Raw genomic sequence first — 25185 nt, 5'->3', positions numbered from 1 at the left:
ACCAAACCAAAACTTAGGGCTTTAATGTAAATGTTAGTTTTCAGTTAATGGCAGGAGAAGGGTTGTTGTTGTTTGACCTACTGCACTTGAAATGCAGTTGCAATACAGGATTTTGTTGTTTTATTTGCTGTTAATCACATAAGCCAGTGAAAGAAAAGATGGGGAGAGTAAACGTAATTTGAGAAGAGAGAACTGTTCTGAGACAAATCTTAAATCCTGCTGAACCAGAGAGGTTAAAATAGTACTCACCGAGCACTAAATTTAACTTTTCCAGTATTTATTTCCTGTAGGCTGATTAAATTGTCAAGTCTCAAGGGAGCAAGTTTTTTTCACATTGTGATAATGATTGGTATTCAATATCCAATTTAGGTTGTTTGTTTAATAATTCAATATTCGTGATGAATCTTGGCAAGTGAAACTTTTTGCATATACATCTGAGTTGTAGTTGAAAAATGGCTTAATATCTAATCTTAATAGTGCGTATATACATTTATATCTTACATACTTCTGCTTTTCAATAAATGGTATGATTCCGCAACACATGTATGTTTGCAATTTCATAATTATATTGCCAACATTTATGAGACACTGAGGGACAACCTTTAAATGATCTATATGGTGTCCAGTAAAATGTTCTTAAGAGCTTTGTTGTTGAGAGAAAAAAATTACCATAATGCATATGAAAAGATAATGGCTATTCTTCAATCAAGATACTTCCCGGTCTCATGTGACCTTTTAACTCCCAAGCTATCAGATAAGGGTTTCTAGTTAGCAGCTACGTTCCCTCTCAAGGGAAAGCCCTGATAAATCAATTCGAATCTGAATTTTTCTCGACTACCCAGAGGTGTGTTGTAGGTATCTTTCACGAAGGATGACTCCGAAAGATGGAAAGCAGTTGGGAAGTTGCGGGCAATATTTATCGGGGCAATGAAAAAAGGGTTATTTTCTCAAATGTGAATGTTGCTTGGATGAAGCCTGCTTTAGGCATTTACATCTGATAGCTGCTTGTTTACATATTTGCCTTCTTTCTAACTTAAGGCACTTTAATCCGGTTACTGGAAACCGTATGTGCTGAAACTGAAAGGCAAAAATGTCATATCGCAGCGGAAAGCTGGGTAGCAAACGCTAAGAGGGCAGCTTGACAGAGGAGCAGATGGAGCAGAGGGGTGGAGGAAAGCAAATTGGTTCTGCAACATAGACCTGGGAGGGGGAGAGCAGCTGAGAGAGGAGCTCAAGGAGAAAGAGGTACCTGGTAGAGGATGTGGTTGTGAGAAAATGTCACGCGTAGAGCCTTGGAAAGAGAGGAGAAATGTAGGGATTAGGTTGGGAGGAGGAAACCATGAGTGGGACTGGAGAGGCATGAGCGCTGGGACGGGATGGGTTTCCTCTGAAAGAAAACCCTGGAGACAAACAGTACTTGTTGGCCCTGACAGCAGCCTCTCGTTTGGGCTCAAGATTATTTCTTTGCTCAGGAGCAGCAGTTCCCAAAGGGTTGCTTTCAATTACGTGCTACAGATTGTGGTATTTTGGGCGCAACTGTCTTTATTTAAACATATGGGAGGATGAAATGGTCACACAAGACAATCCCTTGCAGGAGTCTCAGGCCAGAGAGAAGTAATGAGTAGTGTGAAAGTGCAGCTGCTAACGTTAAGTTCATACAAGCTGACTGAAACTTGTGCTTGTGGATGAAAGCCTGGTCTGAATCGGTCTCTGATGCATTTCCACTTACTTGTGACAGCATCTGCTGAGTGCTCGAGTACTTGTGAGCATTCCTGCTAAGGGCTCACTTCACTTCTAGCTGGGGATTTCTGCTTTAGAGTATTACTGGGGATGGAAACCTGGACTTTTCTGCTGTGCTGTTTGACTGTATTTGTACCAAACCGAAAATGCTGACATGCTCCCAAACTGCAGTAACCTCTTACTCGTCAAGATTTTGACAACTGATATCGGCTGTCCCTTATTTTCCTCCAGAGTGCAGATTTCCAGCTCTGAATATGCACGTTGTGAATGCTGTAAAGCTCACAGGTCAAACGCTGTTTCGGAACCTAGAGCGGGATATTCACAAAAGCTAACTAGATCCATCACACAGTCGGTAGAAAGAGGGAGATTGCTCCACGGGATGGGAAGTTTGGTGGCTACATCCACTGCGTGCTCCAACTTGCTTTCTAGAAGGGCTGATGACTACACAGGGAACCGAGGAGAGCAGTACATTCTGCTGAAATGATTATTTGTGAACACCCTTTGAAATACAATAGTCCAAACACCGTCACTTACAAATTCCCAATTTGCTTTCCGCTCATATGGCTTCAGCAGCATTACTTAAAGTTGGCCGCTTTAGCAAACATTTTTTGTCATTACGTTTATTTGCTATTACATTCTTCAAGCGTAAATCATGGAAAAGTAAAAGCATTAAGCGGTTGAATAGTAATAAAAATATCTCAACTCGATGTTCTGGAGATGACGTATGTACAGCCATTTACAAAAAGAGAATAAAATGGAAGAAAGAAGAAAGGAGTATCAGTTGGGAAAAATCTTACGTGTTCCTTGCAGTTTTAAAAGCTGTTGTAAGTTTTAGCAGTTTTTCAACGAAAGAAATGAATATTTTTTTCAATTTAATGAATTTAATAAGTGATGCTATACAGAATTTTTGGTATATTTTTTCTAACTGCAGCTGAGTAAATGCCTAAAGTATTTCTTGTTTAACAAAATTGAAGCTGATAATTTAGCTTTTAAAATATTCCTTTGAGATGTAGGGAGTTTTCTTACAGTTTCTAGCCTTTCAGAAGATGTCTTGTGAATAAACAAAATTTTGCATCTTTCCTCATGGACTTTGTTCCATCTGGTGAGCTTTTTAAATGATATGTTAAAGTGGAACATGTAATCCTTTTTCAGTGTATTTTTTCAACAGAATGCTTTCACATATGAGTACAACGCCGTCATAAATGGTCATCGTCCATTATTAAATAGATGATGTTAATAGGGGATTCTTAATGCATTCACCAAGCATCTTAATTAACGTTAGTCAAACCTGCTTTATACCTTGGGAAATAATGTAAGATTCAGTTCCAGCTTCTTGGCTCTTTATCAACCCCGCTTAAAGCTGCTGGCCATCAGGGTCTTAGGCCTCCCGTGCCTGTACTTAGGGTTTACCTGTTGAATATGATTTTGATGACAAATTTAATGACAGTTCATATATGGAATAATAATTTTATGCCATGGCAACGGTATCAAAACATTACTGTTCTTCCTGCACTCATTTTCTTTTACCGGCCAGAAAAGCGGTTTGTGACTGGGGACTCCGAGAGGCTTATGAAAGTGGAGAACTGATTTTTTTGGGGGGTTGGTTTTTCTTTTTCTTCACGTGATCTCAGTGTAGGTCAAAAGTCCCAAGACAGAAAGTATGCATACATTAAAATTAACTAGAACTCCCTCTAAATAAGTAAGCAAACCTCCCCAAATAACCCAGCTTTGACAGAAAGACACGTAGAACCTTTTTCTCCTCAATAGTAGCTCTACAGTTCTCTCTCGTAGCAGGTTTAATTGAGCTCACTGGGGTCGTTGGGACATTTTTCCCTCTAAAGGTTGTAAAAACACCATTCTAAAAGCACGCCATTTCTAAAAGCATCAAACCTCTCGTGCTCTGGAGGCAAAAGCATAACTGGCAGTGCGGTTTCTAAAAGCGCCGTTCGGGGCAGATTGGCGTTTGCCAAGTCCCGCGCCGGGTGGTTGCAGCAGATCTCTGCCGGCATCGCTCGTCCCTTCCCAGCTCCCGGGGGGGCAGCTGGGCTGGCTGCTCCCAGCGAGGGTGCTGGGTGCGGAGACCCACGGAAGTTACCTGTGACAGCATGAATAACTGGCTGGAGGGGAAGGTCAAAGCATCTGATAACTGGGGCTTCTAGTACTTTCCAACAGCAACTGCAAGAGGTATTAATTTTGTCTGTCAAAACGGACTAAAGCAATACTTAGGAGCTGAAGATTATTCATTTGAATTATGAAAAGGCTAAAGTTACAGTGATGGATGTTTTGGAGAATGCAAGAGGGGACTAGAGTTATATTTAAATCTGAATCCACTGTGAAGCTGTCATAACATCCCTTACAGTAAAAAGTGAAATTGCTGAGCTGCAAGATTTGTTTTCTGAAACTATACTTAGGACGTATCCAGTCTTCCGCTTCTACGGCATTTCTCAGATTAGGGAATTTAATCTTTTTAAACCTGGTTGTTTAATCAGTACTGACCCTCGTGGTGGTTGTGGCATGAGAGCTTTTCGTGCAGCTCTGAGTTTTGGCTGGGTCCCACGGGACATCCTCTGGAATTATTGATTTTGAAGAACAGGAAATACAGGTTAAGTGCATTTATTCTTCTCAAGAGTCCTTTGGGTCCACCAATGGTTGAATTTATCTTTATGAAAAGATGTTTTGCACGCCGGACGTAATGCATTTCACATCTCAGCTTCAATGAGATGGTGGTGACAGAGTATATATTAATATCCTCTCCGCTACAAAACTAACATGGATTGTTTTCTTTCTAGTTCAGCTTTTTTTTTTCTTTTCTTCATTTTAAAGAACTGTCTTAGGTGCTTCAAATGAATATAATTTTGTTCTTTTAGAGATTAATTTGGAAATTGTAATGGTGGAACATATAATCTCATTGCAGTAATAACAGTTGACTTCATCCTGCCATATGAGATGCAGTTAGTGTGGGTCTCAATGGAAGTTTTCTTCGTTACAAGAAAGGTACCCGTGATGATGATAGCAGTATCCCCCACTAACACGTACAACTGATTTTTCTGTTGTTTCTTGTAGGACCTATTGCAGCTTTTAGAACCATAATTCTTTTAGAAAGTGTCTCTCAGATACATGTCAAGAGGGATACTTAAAATTTGTAATGTGAATTGAAAATATAGATACATTGGTGTATCTTCTGGGGGGAAAAAAGAGACAGGGTTTTGGCAAATCTTTTGGCACAATCTTACTTTTATTTGCTTCTTTAGGATTAATGTTTCTTGGGGGTTTTTTTGGGTTTCTTTTTTTGTGTGTGTGTTTTTTTTTTCCTCTGATCCTCTTTTACTCTGTTTTCTAATTGTTGATCTTGCAGAGGAAAAACATTTTATCACAAATGGAGCAGTCAAAAAAGCCATCAGCTAGTAAGGAGGTACTGCTGATGGCTCCATGCATTTGGAATATTTAAATTCTTGCCCCATTTTATTCAGTGGACATTTTATTAGTGCTGCAAAAGTCAGAACCTTCAGGACTTGCAAGGTAGTTCTCTGCAGCTTTCCCCATCTTCTCAGAGAAGAAAAGTCCAGGAAAAACTTGGGAAAGGATTGGATAAAACATCCTCTTAATTGTTTATGATAAAGCAATTGGGAGTGGGTAAAAGGATACATGAGGACATCTTATCTAAGTCTAGAACTTTTAAAAGCTTTGATTGAGGTGTATTGTCCTATTAGATATACTTGATCCCATTAAGACTACAGCCTTTTAAATGTTCAAAGCCAGGTATTTCTGAACAAAGGCTGTGAATGAGTAACTTGCATTTACATAAGTGTGAGGATTCTCCACCCTGGGAGTTTGTATCTTGATATCCTTGAGTAGATAGTCCCTTCAGGAGAGCGCTGTAGACACAGATACAGGGATGGTGTGTTTGCTTATCAAGATACTACTGCTTTCTGCAGTTCTTTACAAGCCAAGGGAGTTTTTAAAGACTTCATGGCTACAGACATCTTGGCACAGAAGGAGAGACACCTTGTGAAAAGCGTCTGTGTTGTCTTGCAACACAGTGGTCTTTTTTTTTTTTTTAAAAGGCATGACATATTTCTCTAAGAACATGCATGGTTGACCTTTGGTCAAGTTTATATAGTTCACCTTTCTATGTTTCTGTGAAGATTCTGGGATGCTAAATACTGCTACGGTACTCTCTGCACCACCCCCACCCCCCAAACTCCAGTTTAAATGAGATTACTGGAATTAGTCATCTGGATGGAGAAGATTTAAAATGACCTTGATTGAGGTCCTCTAAAATTGTGAAGCAGACAGTGAAGCCATTATGGTCAAAGAGGAAAAATGATAACAAGAAATTAAGATGCAAGGGAAGAATGGACTTTTTTAATGTTTTCTGTATTTCAAAAGAAATGAAGGCATGATATTACCTTGTATTTTTCTGATCAGCATAGAAGTTTCCTTGTGGCAAGAGATAAGAGAAACATACCATGAAAAAATAACTTTTTATAAAGGGAGTTTCATAACACTAAGAAGTACTTTTGCTGTGGAAATCTAGTGGAGGAAAACATGCATACTTACCCTCTCTAAATAGTTTTATATAACTGTGTGTAACAGACTTGTTTGAGACCTTTCATCTCGGTATTTATATATAAAATAGAGCATAAGCAGCTTATGCTTTTTCTTTTACTCCTTTTCTGGTTTAGAGATCCATTCTCCCAGTGTTACTCTTCAGTTTGGTTTCCACCAGTGTTTTTCTACACTTGAGACATTTATCTCCATGTTTTCCTATGGTTTCTCCTTTATTTTTTAGAGATGTGGCAAGAAAAGAGTGTGGCTCCTAGCCTGGTTTTCTCTCCATATGCATGGAGAGCTCTCCTATGCTTGAATTATTAGATTTCTTCATTTGGTGGGAGAGAGAGAATTCCATCCTGGGTGGTGTATGTTTTGCTTCTCCATCGCTCCGTGCAGTAAGCATTTGACCAAAAGACTGATGAGGAAATACAGCTTAAGACTCAATGGAGCTACGTAGGTCCTGTGTAATCTAGGCTTCGCAATCCTGAAGTAATAAACTCTTCCCCCAGTTTCACACCTTGGAAGTAGTTTTATTCTTGGCTTGTGGCTTGCCGTTGATAGTGGTTGTCTAAGGAATATTAGAATTTGTCTTTATTTTCAGTCATTTCCTCTCCCTCACGTGCAATATCAAACTGTTGCCACCCAGTATTCTTGTGCTACCACGTGTAGCTTTTCTCCTTTGTTCTGGTGTAAGAAGTAAGGTGTTGGGTTGTTTTTTTTTTTTGGTGGTAATTTTCAGTAATTAAACTGATTAGAATTAAACTGGTGGGGAAACTGCATTTGATTACACAGGCAATACAGAGGAGGTAAAACTCATCTAACTAGGTTCCTTTCCAGCCTTTAGGCTTTTAATAGCTAAGTTAATTTCCTAGAGGAATATGGGCTGATTGAAGGAAAAACTATAATCATTAATTGCAGTAGATTTAATTTGTTTGAAGTATAAAGAAAAGACTGCCTGAGACTTCAGGGGAAGGAAAGAGCCGTGCTCCTGCGCCGTCACTTATTCCAGCCAGAGCAGTACGGTTTTTTGCTGCCCATAACAAATTCTGGTAAAATATTTGGACTGTTTGTGGGTTTTATACGTATCGGTAGGAGTGATATTCTTCAATCACAACATTACTAGAGATAAATTAACAGGCCATCTCTTCCTGCAAATCATGACCGTAAACTTACGCTATGTATTTAGTAGTGTAGGTTTCATATTGTAATCTATCTACCTGATGCTTCAGGGACGGAAGATCTTCTCTAGCTATCCACTGAACCGTTTCTTTGCTAATGTGGTTATAGGATATGAGATTGCTGTGGTTGCTTTCCAAGAGAAAACAGAATTTTCCATATTCAATAAAGTGGGTTTTTTAAATTGTCATTTAATTTCTTTCTCCCTGATGATTAGAGCATCTGACTGGTGTTCTGGGGCCTCTCTCTATTAATTGCCACTAAAGAAGTGATTTTATATAGAGCTTTAAAAGATGATTCATCTTTTTCTCTTCTGAGCAGCTATAAAAACATACTTTACCTGCCTTACAGATGTGCTTATATATGGCATAAGATGCCTGTATTATCCTTTAGCATTACTGGTCTCTGTATTCGTATAAGTAACGTTTGTACTTTGCCTAATTCTGTCTTTGTTTTCTCAATACATTTTTGAGAAGTACTCAGCTAACTCATAAATCACACTAGCAGTATTAGAATAATGAAATGAAGTGTTTGCTATGCACAAATTAGATTATAGTGTCCCTGTTTGTGTTTCCTAGGTGCAGAATAGATTGCTGAGAGTACATACTAATCCTGGATGCAGAAGGTCTATATGAAAGCTTGGTGCATCTTAAGATTTTGAATTTTCCTGATATAAAGTATAGAAGGAATGATAAATCATTAAATTACTGACTTATTGAGAATTTTTTTTTAGAAAGCTGCTGTAGATGGGCTATATACATTGCAGTGTTTGGGAGAAAAATGACTAACCTTGGACTGCACACATTTATCCTAGCATGGGTTTTGTGCTACATGTATTCGTCTCCCTTTTTGCCTTACAGAAAGACAGGTAAAACCAAAACCACAGAAGTGCTTATTTGATCAACGCTGTAAAAATACTCAATACTGGGGGGGGGGGGGGGGGGGAAAGGAGCAGCATATTTTAAAGTGATTAATCAGCTTTCTCAAATTTATCTTTGGTCTAATTGTCTGTAGAAATTGTTTGTAGGATTTCTTTTTGGCTTTGTTTCCCCTGTCTTAAGTTCTGATTAGCGAGCCACAGTGCTTTTTATTGAAGCTTTCAGTGAGAATACCTCCAACAATTAGGTGCTAAGGTATACAAAAAAGCTTTTGATTGAGTTGTGGCCCAGGCAAAGGGTCAAACTTGTTCACTTATTTGTTTTACACAGTGGTACTACTCATGAGTCAATGGGCAGACTGTTACTAGAAAAAAGAAAGAAATTGTTCGTAAAAATAGCAAGTACAAGCAGTTCTTGCGGTTTTGGGTAATGGTTACAGCTGAAAGGATTTGTGGTGGAAGTGCTTGTGGTGATGATGGTAAACTAACCACAGGCATCTTTGGCACAAGGGAGGGGGTGAATTCACGTCATGCCTCTTGGGTTCACCTAGCACGGATGTCTCCAGGTGCCACCTGACAGTGCCAGCCCCTCCTCTTCGGCCATTTAGGGAGATTGGTTTTCCACACGTGGTCTTCTGATCTGCATCCAAAAGTCGTGTCTGCTCTAAGGAGCTCAAAAATATTGTCTAACTGGGAATAACCCTACTTGACAAGGTAGCACGAGTCCTGGTTGATATGGGCAATGTTCCCGTATCTAAATGTGACCAGTGGAATTAGCAGGAAGCAAGGATGGGAAATTTTAGGGATGCCACTGGTGCATATACGGTGAAGTTATTCATTAGGGGTTGCAGCTTGACGGTTTCTCTTTCTGCACGGCATTATCTGTGTGCGACAGTGCAGCCAGCCCACCCTCCTGTTGCGCTTCGGAGAAAATGAAAGATTCTTGTCCAGCCTAACCTCAGTAAATTTTTCATCAAAGCCTCAATACAGCTTCTGCCAGATATTATCTGCTTGAATGCAGAGTCTTATAACAACAGTGCCTATTTACTGCTTTTCGTTTGTTTTTTTTTATAATAGCTTTAATCTCCTTCATCATTAAGAAGTGCCTGTATTCTTAGTGTTGAAGAAGTATCTTGAGAGTATAATAAAACTGACTCCTTGCTTTATTTCTCACGCAGCCATGGCGTACCCAAGGAGCAGGGACGCAGCTGATACGCAGGCAAATACGGCGTGAGGCAATTTTTGGTAGGCTGGTAACTGAGCAGTACGGCTCCAACCTGACAATTGTTGAGATAAATCATGAACTGTGAGCATTTGCAGCTAGGAAAGATTAGAAACCCCCAACAACCTGACAGGAACAAAGAATCGTCCCGCACAATCTGAAATCCTGTCATTGCCAGGGATTTCGTCTGGGCTCTTGGCTTTGTCACAGCTTTGAAAATATCTACAGTCCTTCACATCGTTTTGATTACTTGTGATCTCTCTTTTCTTTAAAGTTCCTGAATGGAGGTTTGTAGGCTTTCAGGGGATGTGAAAATAGTAAGCTAACGGTATTCCCGCCCCCCCCCCCCCCCCCCCCCCCCCCCCCCGTATTTTTTCAAACTTTAGATTATGTTTCTCCATTTTAAGACATATCATGGATTGTATGTTCCAGGAACAGTAAAATAGAGAAGATAATCGATCTCTCTCTGACTAAGCTGACTTACTTTTAGCATAAAAGAGGCAATTTCTGATTTCTCTGATAGAGTAAGTTGATGGCTACACTTTATTCTTAATATCTTTTATGGTCTTCTCAAGATTATTTTTGTTTAGCTTATAAGTTTTTGAAACAATCAGTGGAGATAAAGTATGGATAGCATATTTGACAATAGTATACCAAAAGATTTGGGACAGTATTCTTAAGGACAGTGTGAGATGTATAGTCCATATTTCACTGTAATGCATTATTCCTGGTTTGACCGAAATACCCAGGTTATTAAGTTCCACTTTCCTTTATAAAGGAATACATGACTGTTGTTATACAAATACTTAGCCCTATAGCAACAGTTTGGGCCTATGTTTGAAAACAAAACAAAAGTACAGTGAAATACATAAGCAGATTCTCTGTTTCTTCTGTAATGGGGCTCACACTGACCACAGCGGGAGCTGCTTCTACTTGCAGGCTCCGCAGAGAAAGGATCCTCAGAGAGGTTGCGCAACGCGTTCCTATTGGGAGCATGTTGCATTCACTCAGTTGGATACATTTTAAAGTAGACCTTACTTCAGTGCCGTACTTGCAGGCTCTTCAAATCCTGCACGTCTGCGCTGGTTGCTTGCAGGAGCTTGTAATTCATTGTCAGAATCTTCCTCCCAGGCTGCTCCCGCAAAAACAGTGCAATAACACCTTGCCTTCCTCTAACTTTGCGGCAAAATTTGCAAGTGAGGTCTTGTCTGCATAGCTGGAAAAAAGTGCGAGGCATGTTTTGGTAGGGCGTGAGGTGTGCCTCCCCCCCCCCCCCCCCCTTTCTTTTTTTTCTTCTTCTTTCTCTACTTTAAAACTGAATATTGTTCCCGAGTGTGAATACCCTAGGGAAAAAACCAACGGTGTGGGCGCTTCCTACTTTTACCCCAAAATATGCCCATTGAGGTCAGCCCTGCAGCTGTAGCCGGGGCTGACCTGGCTTCGACTGCCTTTGCGTGAACGAGCGGCAGCGCGGGGTACGCCCGCGCCACTGGGTACCTCTTACGGCTGGTTACCCTACGGGAAAATGCACGGTGCTGCCCTCAGGGCAAGGTCCCAGGGAGCTTCTTTGCAGCAGTGGACTCTGGTTTCAGAACCAGTTAGGGGTTTTTTATTGTTTTGAAGCCTGAATGTTGAGTATTAATGTTTTAAGATTGAGATACGTTAGTTTTTATCACCTTGTGATTTCTTTGTGATTTTTCAGAGCATAATTGTTGCTTTATTAAAACTTTTAATAATCAGGCATTTTCCTTCATGAAATCAAATATTATGCAATTATTTCCTAGGGAAGGAAATTGAAATGAAATCTTGTGATTAGCTATGCAATAAGTACCATACCAATGTTTTTTTTTAAAAAAATAAGAGTAAAAAAAAGCTCATCGGGTAGTGTTCTTGTGTACAGGTAGACTTGGGGAGGTTCAGAGCTGGTTGTAATTTTGAAAAGACAAAAGCAAAAAAAGCACAAAAAAACTTCACTCTAATTTTCTTCTGGTTTCCAGATAACATATTCTAGTACCTTTGGGATACTGGAAAGATGCATGATTTATATCAATTTCACTAATTATTTTGAAATAATTGTTACCAAAACTGCTTTTCTAATTGTGCAGGTAGAACCTAAGACTACCTCTTATTCTATTTTGCGTAGGCTTTTAAATATTGATGATGACTCTGCTTAAATGGTTTAATTATATACTGCAGCACTTTGATTCCCTTTAATGTTGCATTTACAAACCACACAAATGGCCCAAATTATGAGATGAAGAATTGGCTGTAGTAGACCTGAATATTTTTTTCCTCATTATTCTGCCCTGAAATAAGTTCCTGTTGCTTTACGTTTCAGCTTGGCTATATTCTAAAATACCTTGACGATGTAGAAGGCAACTTTAAGTGGTTGAGCAAACCACAAATTGACACACAAAATAGATGAAATCTTAATTCATAGCTTTCCCTTTAGCATCTGGTAGCACGTGTGACAATTTATCAGCCTGTGTTTTAGAATGAAATTTTTCCTGCTTTGCACCTTTCTCACGTTTGCCAGAAAAAATGAGAAGAACATGGAAAAATGAGTGTGCCTTCAGCAAACGGGTTCACACAAAACATGAGGATGGATGGAAAGGCCAGTTTTAGCCATTTCTAGCTCCTTCCCTTCAAACTGCAGCTTCTGATTCAACCAGTCTGTCGTCTTCTCCCTCCCGAGGATGAGATCGGCCTCATCAAACAGGTTCTTCTAACTGTCCTTCACGAGGCACTGGCGGGAAACCTTTTCCTTTTGCATCGCTTTCTTTCCTTTGATTTGGAATAGATGTTTCTGTCTAGCTGAAAATCATACCAGTGGATGGGTATGAAGGGGATGAATTTCATTGGTATGAATGCGTGAACTGCTGGTTTTGCGGGATTTCACCTGAAAATGTTTTGCGGAGCTGTGTTTGGGACTGAAGATCTCCTCATGAATACCATTCTTAAAAACAAGTTCATCTGGGTTTTTTGGATATTCCTTTAAGTTCCATTTTTTGCTGTGGCTGACTGACTTGCCCACCAAGGAGCTGTGGAGTCCTCAGGCTGCTGTGAAGTTTTGGCTTCTCTTTAAGTTGGAGCCTAATCTTCAGTCCATATGGAAGTTTGTACAGCAGCATTTAGGAAGTACTCTAGGCCAAATGCCTTCTCACATGTGTTTTTCTCGGTATGTGTTAGACAACTTCAATTTCTGTTAATTTTCTCTCGCTCTGCATTAAAGCAATTAATGTATTTCACAGCAAGGTAAAAAACCTGTCATTTTGCTCCTACTACTTTGAAGGTATGCCTCCAATGTACTCTAAAATTTAAATGCCAGACTGATGGCCGTGTGCTTATTTCTATAGTGTTTTCACAGTACGCTGATGCTGCTGCCTTGCCTACGTTGGGTTTTGTGGGTTTGGTGGTTTGGGTTTTGGTTTGGGTTTGGGTTTTTTTCACCCTTCATATCAGATGTCAGAGATGCTTTGCATATGACTGATTAAGCTTAATGGATGTAATATATAACTTTTAAAAATAGCATTCTTGCATAAATGCACATTACATATTGAGTCGGTAATGTATTAGAAGAAGAAAAATAACTGAAAAGTTATGACAGTTATTGTTTCCTTATTGAATTCAGAATGTTGTGAAGGCAATTTCCTTGACAGGATCAACTCCAGAGCACTTACCAGTATGCTGATTTTTTTTTTTCCTTAATCTACCTATGAAATAACCTTTACAAGCTTGAAATTTGAGATAATGACTACTTTATTTGCAAAGATGGAAAAACTTAGCCTTAACAATTTGTTCTTTATACAGTATTTGTGAGAGGGGAATAGAATAGCACAGGTTGTATGACAAGTAAACCACAAAGCCATTTTATTAGTTCCAAATACAAAACCTGTACTTTTGATTGCACAAAGTTTTCTGGTAGATTTTGTTTATCTTTAAAACAGGACAAATTTGTAGTGTGCACTTTCAGTATCTGGGAAAAAAGTAAGGCATGGAAAATTCGGTCCCTTTTTTTTTTTGTCTCCCACATCATCTGTTTTGCTAACACAGATGATGGAAACTTCATAAGCTGAATTGTTTGGACTCAATAGGTCATGCTTCTGGACATCGTGGCTGTTTAGAAAGAGAGCTTGAAGCTGGCACTTTTTACTAACAATAAAGTAAGACTGGGTAGATGTTCACTTCTATTTACAGAGGATTTTTTATGGGCGGAAGAGGAGGAGGTTTCTTAATACATGGAAGCTCAAGTCTTTGAGTGTGTATCGAGAAGGTGATGCGCTCTTGATGACCCATTAAAAGCAAGCAAACCCCAAAACTATTGGGCTAAACTCAGAAGTGTCTCAGGAGCCTTCAGGAGCAAAGCAGGGGGAGGCCAGGTCTTTGGCCGATGCAAGGATTGCGCCAAGGAGCTGTGGCATGAGGGCCGGGGTGCGCAGAGCAGCCAGTCCTCTGCGGGGGCTGGCCCGCTGCCCTCGCACTCAGGGTGTAGCCGTCTGCCTGAGGCTCCAGCTTGTGCACGAGCCAAAGGATTCCATCCCAGTTCGGCTCTTTGGCGTTAGTCCAGCGGGGTGAAAGCCCTTTCCGAGTGTGGAGAGAAGCAATTTGTTTGTAGAAATCTCCTGCACTGTAGAAAAAAGTTACGTAAATCGCTGCTACCCATGTGATGGAGCTGTTTCTGGTGTACTCTTGCATGCAGGTTATCGTCACACCCGCCATGCTGAGTAAAGTGTCTGAAGGCTGTGCTTGCAGAAGGCCATGTGTGTCTGAAGATGCTAATAGTGGTACTTACTGATGTGCCTAAACATTTTAAGTCGATCTTATTTTGTAGGCTGGGTGTTTTTCTGATTTCCGGTAGTCTCTGCTTTGCATCATTAGGCACTTACATAACTTTGCAAATCTGGCCCAGTCTGTTGTTATAACGTTGTTTTACTTCTCCTGATTGCTGTGGCTTTGTCTGCAAGAACGTATTTTGAGTAAAGTTAATTATAGCGGTAACGGTACGGTAGTATATTGTATATGGCTGTATTTTATTTACTATATATATACTTTGAAATTCCTTCATGATCTTTAAGCCTAAAGCTTTTTACTTTCAGGCACCAAAAGGCATCTCGTGTTAAAAATGGTTGACTGTACAAGGTGCAGTTGTTAGCTCACTCTTCTTTGTTCTCTCCGCTTTCTTGAGAAAAGATCAAACAAAATGCAGTGACAGGTAAGGATGTTTCACAAAAGATGTAGAAGAAATGTAGCTTCCCGTTCCATAAATTACTGGTACTCTGCTCACCAGCTGCCTGTTATGATGTTTTATTGATGAATAAAAATGGTGTCTGAGGCAATAGAATGTCTTGCATCTTACAACACTGCCAGTTATAAAGATGTCTTCTTGAATAAATTTCACAATTAGAAAGTATTGACAAAAATATTTAATCTTTTTTACATCAAAATAAGCTCAAACAGCTGCTGCCAAGTCAGACAATATCAAGTACTCTTTTAAAAGTATATTTTTATTATACTGACAGATGCATGGCTGCATGACATAGATGTCAATTTAAGTTACTAGTGCCATTAATACTTGACAAAGACATGCTCCCAGAAGAATTTACGTTTTTAAAATGTTGTCAGATGAGTATACGCCAACAAAAAGTAACCAGAGTTATTCAGCTATATTGTTAACAAAGCTAAAAGCATGTTATCCCCAGAGACATCACAAAAATTGGTATTTGCGTCTTTTCTATTTTCTAAATTCCACAGAATTGACAGCAGAAAAAATAATACCGTGTCTGTGAATGTCTGTTTAAGCAACCCATACATACATCCTTTTCCACTTTTTATACCTTTTGGCTTACAGCACAGGAAGATTTTCAGTTTCATTTGAGTTGAACTTCTTCGGTATTCATTTGCTGTCCACAAAATTTCAAATAATCCTGCTCCTTGGCAAGGAGACGCTGTTGTAAAGACAACATTGAGGACAATGTTAAGACCTGTGCCAGAGTTTCTGGTCTGCTTATTCAGTCAAAAAAGTGTTGGAAAGCTATATGACTTAACTCATTAAGAAGGCTGAGATTTAAAACATTCATGTCCAGTTCTTATTTGTCAAATATGCTGGTCTATTCATTATTTCATTGTGGGTATTCTGTAATGAGAAACTAAGCTTACTTTAAATTCTTTCCTTCCAGGTCTTTTTTTTTCCTCTTCCCTCTTCCCTCTCTCCCTGCAGAAGTGTTTTGGAAGGAATTTTGTTTCTTAGAGCAAGGGTGGAGTTTTCTGGGTAGACCAGACCAGTGTTCATGGAGTTTGTTTAGTAGCACTCTTCTCATGCTGCTACTCTATGTTAGCATACCAGTCTAGTCTGTGGAGGAGTCAAGTCATCTGAAATACTGAATTTCTGGTTGAATCTGGGGTCATAAACATCTCATTAAGGGCTAAATCATTATACTCGGTGATTAGAGACTGTTTTTTCTTTCAAGAAGATTTTTTTTAGAGTGGATTTTTTCTTAGAGATGAGCCTGAACTGTGTAGAAACACTTTTTACTGCTAATGCTTCTAATGTATCTAATAAAAAGAAGTCGAGAACTAAAGGGCTGTAAGCCATATTACTACTTCTAGATGTAATTCCATTTGCTTTACTGAGGCAAACTGTGAAGGCGAGATCTGTCTCTCAAAATGCAGATTTCCAGACACCTTTTAAAGTTGTGGCTATGTGCAGCATCTCCCGTGCTATGATTTGTCTCATCCTGAAGCTGCTATGTAAAATACACCATAGGAACTGGTCCCCAAATATGGCTGGTGGGCTTTTTTATTATTATTATTTTTTATTGAAGCTGATGTTACTGCTGCAGGCAAAAATATTTAAAATTAGAGTAGTTCTCACCTCTACTGCCTCTTGTGGGCCATTGCCAAGTGAGATGCTTTGTATGGGGCTCTATCAACGTGTGTTATATTTCAGTCTGACAAGCAAGTACGTAGTCTGCTGGCTGCCTGACCGCTCTGTGTCATCACTCTTCTTACTACAAATGAGCACATATTAAAATAGTATTTCAAGGTTTGTATTGTGAGTGGATTTTCAGAGTTAATGCCCAGGAATCTGTTGTAGACTGTGGTTTGTAAGGAGGCAATTTTAGAAAGGTTGGGCAGGTCGACTTGAAAGGCTAATGTGGGGAATGAAATGAGGTGCGAGAAGTCTTTACCTCACATTTCTTTGGAGCCCCCTCTTACGCTTGTTTGTTTTCTTTTACTGTTCTTTGTCTTGGTAACTTGGTAGCAATCCAGTCTTCCTCTTTCCTCCACCCAAACTCTCCTCTGACTTGAGAATCTTCTGCAGCTCTGGAATAGAGAAATAAGGAGAAGAGGTTAGTCAAGACGGATTTACTAGTTGCCTAGAAATGTTGTAACGTGTGCTACCTAAGGCTGGGCATGCCCTGAGTTAGGTGGGGCAGCTGTGCATGTGCGCAGTGTGGTGGTGTGACCTAGGGGGGCAATTTGGACTGCATCGAGTCTGAAGGTTGAAAGTTCCCAGAGTCCCACTGCTGGTTGCTCATACGGAGCCATAGTGTAACCCCTACAGCAGGAGCCTCTTTCAGAGTGTTTTACGAGACTCGATCATTCGGGAGCACTGATGGACAAAATGCAGCTGTAGATGAACACCAAGGGACTGAGAAAAGAGGCAATACTTCCTCCAACATCATATGATGTGATTACAGCCATGGCGCTGTGCTGACCTGCTCTCTGAATGCGGGCAAAAATCCCCAGCTCTGCCTGGGTGTCGTGGTTTAACTCGGCAGGCAGCTAAAACACCCACACAGCCATTTGCTCACTGCCCCCCGCCCCGCAGTGGGATGGGGGAGAGAATTGAAAAGGGAAAAAAAAGATAGGTAAAACTTGCAGGTTGAAATAAAGACGGTTTAATAGGACAGAAAATGAAGACAATAATAATAACAGTAACAGCAACAATAATAGTAGTAGAAGTAGTAGAATATAGAAAACAAGTGATGCACAACACAATTGCTCACCAACCAAAGCCAACGCTCGGCTAGTTCTCAAGTCAAAACTGCCTCCCAGCCCACCTCCCAGATGTATACGGAGCATGATGTCATATGGTATGGAATATCCCTTTGGCCAGTTTGGGCCAGCTGTCCTGGCCACGTCCCCTCCCAGCTTCTTGGGCGCTCCTCACCTTCTCGTTGGCAGGCCGCTATGAGAAGCTGAAAAGTCCTTGGCTGCTTAGCAACAACTAAACCCATCAGTGTGTTATCAACATTATTCTCCTCCTAAATCCCAAACACAGCACTATACCAGCTACTAGGAAGAAAATTAACTCTACCCCAGCTGAAACAAGGACACTGGGGAAAAGTATTCTTTAGGTGCTAAGTGACAAGTTACTTCTTTAATGGTAAGGCTTTCCCAAAGATGGAAAGAGAGGTATTTTTTATTGAACCTTTCAGGTACAGTCTGAAAAAAATGAAAATAAAAGTTCTTGCTTTTTGAGTGACACTTTACCTTTCTGGAAAGGATACTGTAAATATAATTCAGTCATGTTTTTTCCTGGCATCATAAGAAAGTTGTTTGATTTTTTTCCTTCTAGTATGCAAGTATAATTCTTTATTAAAAAAAAGTGCCTATGAATTATTACTGCAATTTCAGTAGCTGTAGTAGATGCAGTGCAGCCAAAAATCTATTTGAACTGGTTTTGCTGTTTCTAGAGAGAAGTGTGTGATGCTGACTTATAGGATATATTATTAACAAGTTCTAGAAAGTATCGCAAAGATGAACATTGTCAGGAAAACTCAAATGAGAGAAACATGATGCTCTGAGAAGCCATCTAGTGAGAGTTTGCAGTGGGGATGTTAGCTGGGTATGAGAAGAAACTTTTTTAGCACTGGAAACTTTGGTTACAGTAAGGTATAACAGTTCTTAGCGGTGTGTCTCAAATCTCTCGAAGATAATGACTCTAGAATTTGAGTCATTCAAGAGCTAGATTGGTAATTGTAGGTGCATTCTACAGTGCCAAAAAGAATAAGCTTGAATAGCAGACTCATGGCAGTAGATGACACTTTGTTACTTTTATTTTCTTCTGATATGAAGTATGCTGATTTTATCTCAGATAAACTCATTTTACTGCTGGGAAGGTGATGTTACCTGTTACAGAAGTACTTTGGAAGCTGCTGTAAAAATATGTGGGTCTGTTTTTAAGTTGTGTCTGTCTTGAATAGTGAATTTCAGTGAAGGCAGGAGCAGGTAAATAAAGAAACATTAAAGTTCAGTGGCGCTCTTTGCAATATGCCTGCACACATTTATTATTATTATCATTATCTCTTTTTCAAAGGCAATTTATATATGGCGATATTTGTTTCCTGCTAGCACTTTATAGAGGATAGCCAAGAGTCTAAAGCAGTCTCGTTATGCTATGTAAAAGCAAAGTAACTGTGACAGTGATGTCCTAGCAACGCAGTTGATTCATGGGATGTAGATACATGAAAGTTAAGGATCTCGAGCTAATATGACAGTATGTGACAGACAAAAGGGAGGATTGGCACTGTCATCTCCAAACTGTGTTGCCCTATCTCCTCTTTCCTAGCCACACCGTTCTGCCACTCGTGTATCTCTCCATGAGCCAGTTGACCTCAGTGATGTGTCAGGAATCGGAACCAAAAGGAGTAATGGATAGTTTTCAGCTGGTTTACTGAGTTGCATCTGAAGGCAGAATCCAGACAGCAAAAAGGAAGTCAGGCAGTTCTTTGAAAATGGCTACAAAAGGCTTTGTTTTAGAAACAGAGATTATTTGCCCCATTTTCCTCCATTTAATCTTCTAGAGTATTAGAACCAGGCTTGGATCAGAAAGATGCACAGGAACATCCCTCTGTTGTCTTGGTCTCAACAGTTCACTCGCTCAATGAGTGTAGGAACAACTAGTCCTAGGATGGATAACTGTCCCTGTAGTTTGCAGTTTATTTTGATTTGATTTTGTCAGTTATGCTGGATATAATGCTGTGTATTTATTTCTTTAAAGAACATTGCATTTTGAATAATAGAGACCTACTTCTTGAGTCACTCTAAGAGGATAATGTTAATGGTATATGTTGCTTTTAAAATTAGAGTTCTTGGGTATGCTACTTTGATGGAAAATCTAGCTTTTCAATGACAACAGTTTCACTGCAGTGTCAAGGAAAGCTGGCTGCAAATGGTTGAGCTGAAAGTCAAAGATGTTTGTAGAATATCTGAAAAAGCAATAAGGAAGACAAAGGAAACTGTTGAATTTTTGTAAAAGTCTCAAGAAAGTGATGGAAAAAAACAACAGCAGGGAATTTGCTGTTTACAGTCTATTTAGGAAGCAGAGGGAAATCATAGAAACAATGACATATAACAGTAGAAAGCTTGGATGCTGGAAAATACCTAATTTATTCTGTGTCTCTTGCCATCTACCCTTGTCCTGGAGCAGGAAATAATTTGATGTCTTGCTTCTCTTTACTCATCAGCAAGCAATAAGAAATACCTGTGTCCATCCCTTATACTCTTCCTTTTATATTGCGTTTTATCTATATTATGAGACAACAGGAATTTGTTTCCCACACGTCTAAAGGGTGAATACTTTACTCAAGGCAGGTTTAGAAGCCTAGGCTTTCCTTCTGGTTTTGCCTAGGCAGTGAAAGGAAAATGTTTGGCATGGTTCCAATTGTGCTAGCTTAATTTGAAGGGCCATCTTGTATCACCATGCTCTGAAAATTGCTTTCCGTAAGTGATTTACCCATTTCTGGCATGGGTAGCTGGGTGGTTGCAGTACAGAGGCAATTAAGCATACTGAGTGAAATCCCAACTTAATTGCATACAATGGTAAAACACCCTTTTATATCAATGGGGCCAAGGTTTCTCATCATCATCCTCAAAGGTCCCATGTCGTAGAAAACAAGGAAAGCTAATGAAAAGTTGCATCTTAAATGAAAGACTTTTACTTCATTTGGTAATCAAAAAGGAATGTGGTTTTTAGAATTATGAATTCAAGACGGTAATTTCATAAGGTATTCAACACATTAGCTTTAATAATTGTATTACTGTTTTATTTATTAGCCTATACGTTCAAAGATATTGCAAAATAGTGCAAAGGTAAAGACTGCGATTACAATTTACATAAATGATTGTTTTTGCAATAAATGTTTTTGGATAAGGGGAGAGTAGCAAAGTTGCTGAAATAATGGCAAAATCTCTTGTGAAACATCATCTGTTTTGGTTCCATCTATATTTAGGAAGCTCAATGCTAACGATTCTCCTTTTGTTCTTCTTGCAGCTAATTCCAGCCTTCTTGGAGGTGGAGGAGGTGAGTCTTTGCTTAATGCTGTATTTATTCTTAAATAAGTGTGAAATATATGCTGAACAAATGTAGTGTTTTAGTTGGTTATAAAACAATGTGTGATAAGTTCAAAAGATGGAAATGTAAAATTAGATGGGAAAGCTCAACAAAGTCTCTAACATTTCATATCATCAAGAGGGAGGGTTTGTGACTGCTGCTGAATCCGGTTTCCCCTCTGGATTAGACTAGGGCCGACCTGTATTTAGGATTTTTGATTCACTTCAAGGGAACCTTGAATGCGTGTTAAATAGACAGCTTTAAAAGAAATGTTAAATAATTAAACCACAGTAATTTTAGTAAATTAATGAGGCTTTATCTTCGTACTTTTTTTTTTTTTAACTCTGTTGCTTACCCCATTCTGTTTGCCAGAATACTCAAGTAGATTTCAAGACAAATCTCTGGTGCATGTAAGAGATGCTACTAACATGTCTACGAGTAAGACAGAGATGCTCAAGTGTATATAGTGTGTATTGTTTCCAAATATATGAATGTTGTTCTATTTTAGTAGATCAATGCTATTTTGCTTTTTGTAATACTGTAGCACCATGGCTGTAAAAGCTTGCACAAGTGTTAACAATTCAGGGGAAAAAAAAAAAAAAAACCACCAAGAGGTTGATCTCAGTTTTCTGCGACTTCCCCTGCCTCCCAGAGGGAAGTAAAAGAGCTTGGTTCTGGAAATTTCACAGTGCAGGAGTGGTACAGGCAGTGACTAATCTTCCTTCCTGGCTGGAGTTAAAAGGACTTGATGATCAGAGCTTACATATGCAAGGGTAAAGGAAAGGGCTCTGTAAAAAGACAGAAGATGGCTGTTGCTTGTGAGGCTTGATGATAAGTCGTCAAAGCTTTTGTTTTAATAGCCTTTACCGAACAGGCCTCCCTTATTTGTGGACCATGAAAAGGTGCTTGATAACTGCACTGGGGTGTCAAAGGAATGGTGCGTGTTTCTGAGCTGCGTGTCTGGACATTAAAGCACAGGGAAGCCTTACCTGGTAATCCTGTTGGATTAATCTGTTTCTTTGGAGTCGAGTTAGTTGTTTGCAGTATACCAATTTTTTCTTTGTTTAAAAGAAAATCCTTTAAAAGGTAATCCTTCGCTAGCCGTTCGTGTTCCTGTGGAGACGTCCGTGTACCTCGTCTCCAGTGCTTGCTCCTGGCTGGTAAAGTCAAAAAAAAAATATAAATCAATGCAAATGTTCAAATTCCAATCAGGTTCCCAGAACGCTGCTGCTGCAAGGATTTGGCTATTGACTTTCTGTGGTATTTATTCAGCTGGATCATACTTCAAAAGTTGATGTCCGTTCAGCGTGGCACTAGATAACGTGGCTCTCCCTTCGCGGCAGATGGGATGAGCCGGCACCATGGGTCAAGTCAGGATTTTTCCTGTATTTTGTGTGTTAAAAGTGAGGGAGTTTCAGTCAAGTTAATTTATTTGCAATTAAAACCACCTTCCGCGCCCCACCCCTACCCACCACTTCCTGGTCTTCTGCCCCCTCAGGGCAGGCTGAGGTGATGGCAGTGCGCAAGGCTGGGTCAGTGTGCTGCTGCACCTTCTCCTGTGCATCTCCCCTCTCTCTTCCTGCCTTGGCATCGTTTTGGGCTTTTACCACCATTTCTTAAATAAGTTTTCTCAGTGGTCTCAGGAAGCTCCTGTGGCAGGTTGAGTGCTGGTGTACAGTGGGTCCACTGAGGAACCGGCTGTGGGCGGCCTAGGGCAGCCCTGACGCCCTCCCTCAGAGGTCTCTCTGCAGCCCCCTGTGGCCAAAACACCATGAAACACAATCCCACATCCTTTATTCTCTGGTGGAAGGATAACAACATACCCTCTGGCTTATGATGCAGGTAACATATGAAATTTGACTATTTTATGGCTTAGAGTTTGCTGATGGTTGAGGGGCCGTGTTTGTGCGCTGGAGGTGCCGTGACCTCCCCTTGGCCAACGCATGCTCAGAGTGGACTCACTTAGGTTTTCCAAGTCTTTTGAGGAAAAATCCTGAGAATTTCGCTGCCAAAGTGTTCCTGAGTTTGGGCAGCCACCATGGGGTGTCTGTGGCTCCATCTTTGGGTGCATGCATTGGCCATGCCCTTTTGGAGAAGGGAAGGGAGCACAGGGTCTGCAGGCTGCAGCTTGCTCAGGGGAGCACAAGATGGAGGAAGGCCTGGCTGGTCCACCTGCCTGCTGCAGGCAGATGAAGCCCGGAGCCCCTGCCTCTTGGAAGGGATTGTTTTGTTTCCACTTGAATGTTTTTGGATTTTAAATTCTGGATATATTTTCCTTTTTCCAGAAGGAAGTGGCGGCAGCACTCTGTGTGAAATATTGCTGGTGAATTATTAAAACTTTATTATATACGTAAACACCAAAGCCTTCTTTTGATTGCAGGTGCTGAATATTTATGATAATGCATAATACCAGTGTAGTTTCTCCAATGACGGGATTCAGATCTCTTCAGTAATGCTCATTAATTTAATCTCTCTGTCACTGCTGGGGGTATTGAATACGTATCTTAGTTTTACAGAAAATGAAAACCAGAAATTTCCGCTTGTCCAAGCTTGTGCAACAGGTTTTGTGATTTTAAGCTGCTTTTGAGCTGTTCTGTGTTTGAAATCTTTCCAGAATTGAACACAAGTTAGTTTGCGAATTACTCACTATGTATGTTAAAACCATCTTCTGGAAGAGAACAGTTGAGGAACCCAATGGGCGATGTTGTCAGCAAACATAGCGCAATTAATTGTAAGCTCAGGTGCCGGTGGGTTTGGGTGGCCGCTTATCATCCCTGCGTCACCTCAGAGCCACATCAGGGCATTCGTGTACTTTGATTTCCCAGAGCCAGAGTAATGATTTGTTCTTGCATTCCTCATTTAAATGCTGTCTATTCATTTCCATGACCATTTGGAATGAAGAGATAAAAGCACAAAAGATACCAGCAACAATTTTTCACAGAACTGTTTAATCATAAAATCAAGACACCCCCAATAGAGTCTTAGGAGAAACTTCAGTTAAATATAGATGTCGAAGGTTTCTTTCTGCTTTTCAAATAACTCTGAAGTTGCCAGGATTTCACTGAGTTTGGTGAGTGTGCCTTTTTTCTTTTTCATTCTTTACTGGTTTTAATAATTGATTTTTAATTAGGAGGCATATTTAGCTTTCAGGTCTGAGTTTATCACACATTCAGTATCTCACTGCTCCTATTAACTTGCACAGAGCATTATGACTTATTTGTGCATCATGTATTATTTGTCCCATTATGTTCAACAGTGCAAAGGTGAAAATTATTAAGAAAATTACCTGCACTTGGAGGGAGTGAGGAAATACCATTTGATATTTTGAGAAAAAGTGACCCCTTTTAAAAATCTATCATGAAGTTTTGGCTGTCGAGAAATCGAAATGCCCTATTTTGCATGGCAATTTTTTTTCTTTACATTCTTTTACAGCTATGTCAAGGAATGAAAATATGTGATTTCATGCACTTTGTTAAAGCAAAGTGAGCACGAGGTGAGATTTCTCCTCCCCCTTACGGTTTTGGATAGTCTGTGGGATTTTGGGGGGGGGTTGTGCCCCACTGCCCCCACATTGTTTTCGGTTATTTTCCTCGGGGTTCATTTTTCCTTTACTTCATTTGCTGACTGTAATCAAGTTCTTGTTGCATGCTTATTTCTGGATTGGCTTGCTTTCTTTGACCTTAAATTGAGGGTCTATTTAAAATAGCAAGCTAGAGAATTTTTTTTTTCCCCCTCATAAGATTTTGTTGCCTATGCTAACATTGGGGAAGGAGACATCATCCTGTTATGAACGTAATTTTTGTCAGCTCTGTACTTGAAAATGGTAATTTTGTCTTGAAAAACTCTGAGAGGAGACAGGTCATATTCACAGTCTTTTGGAAGCATTGTTTGGACCCAGTTTAAGTTGGTTTCCCCGAAAGATCTGTCTGCTTTTCTGCTTCTCTCCGTTTCTCTCTTTTTTTTGGCCAGTGTAACTATGTCTTTTCTAGGGCTTTTGCTGGCATGGAAAAAATTAATTGCTGTATAGCCATAAGTATGTTAGTATATCTTAAATGTAGACCAGACCTACCTCTCCAGTCTGCCAAGATACAGTTTGTAGGCATGTCATTTTAAGCAACTGTTATGGCACGGGGAACTTGTATAGTGTTCATGATCACAGTAGGGAACTTGAGTTTCTCTGTAGGTTATTGGGTAGACACCATTTTGAAAGGGGGATTTGCTTGCTTTCTTTGTTCGCCTTTACCTCTGTGTTAGATTACAATAGTGGCAAAAAAAAAA

At 39.9% G+C, this 25185-nt stretch overlaps 1 protein-coding gene across 3 annotated transcripts in view; it reads left to right on the top strand.

Moving 5' to 3' along the window:
* MACROD2 (mono-ADP ribosylhydrolase 2) overlaps positions 1-25185 on the top strand; it is an 892353-nt gene that overhangs the window by 173048 nt on the left and 694120 nt on the right. For all 3 annotated transcript variants that reach the window (XM_054819960.1, XM_054819959.1, XM_054819958.1), the window contains exon 4: positions 20848-20877. In XM_054819960.1, the coding sequence (XP_054675935.1) occupies positions 20848-20877 (30 nt within the window). The remainder of the gene's footprint in view (positions 1-20847; positions 20878-25185) is intronic.

This window comes from Grus americana, chromosome 3, assembly GCF_028858705.1.
Source record: "Grus americana isolate bGruAme1 chromosome 3, bGruAme1.mat, whole genome shotgun sequence".
NCBI lineage: Eukaryota > Metazoa > Chordata > Aves > Gruiformes > Gruidae > Grus > Grus americana.
This window is presented reverse-complemented; position numbering and strand designations above follow the sequence as displayed.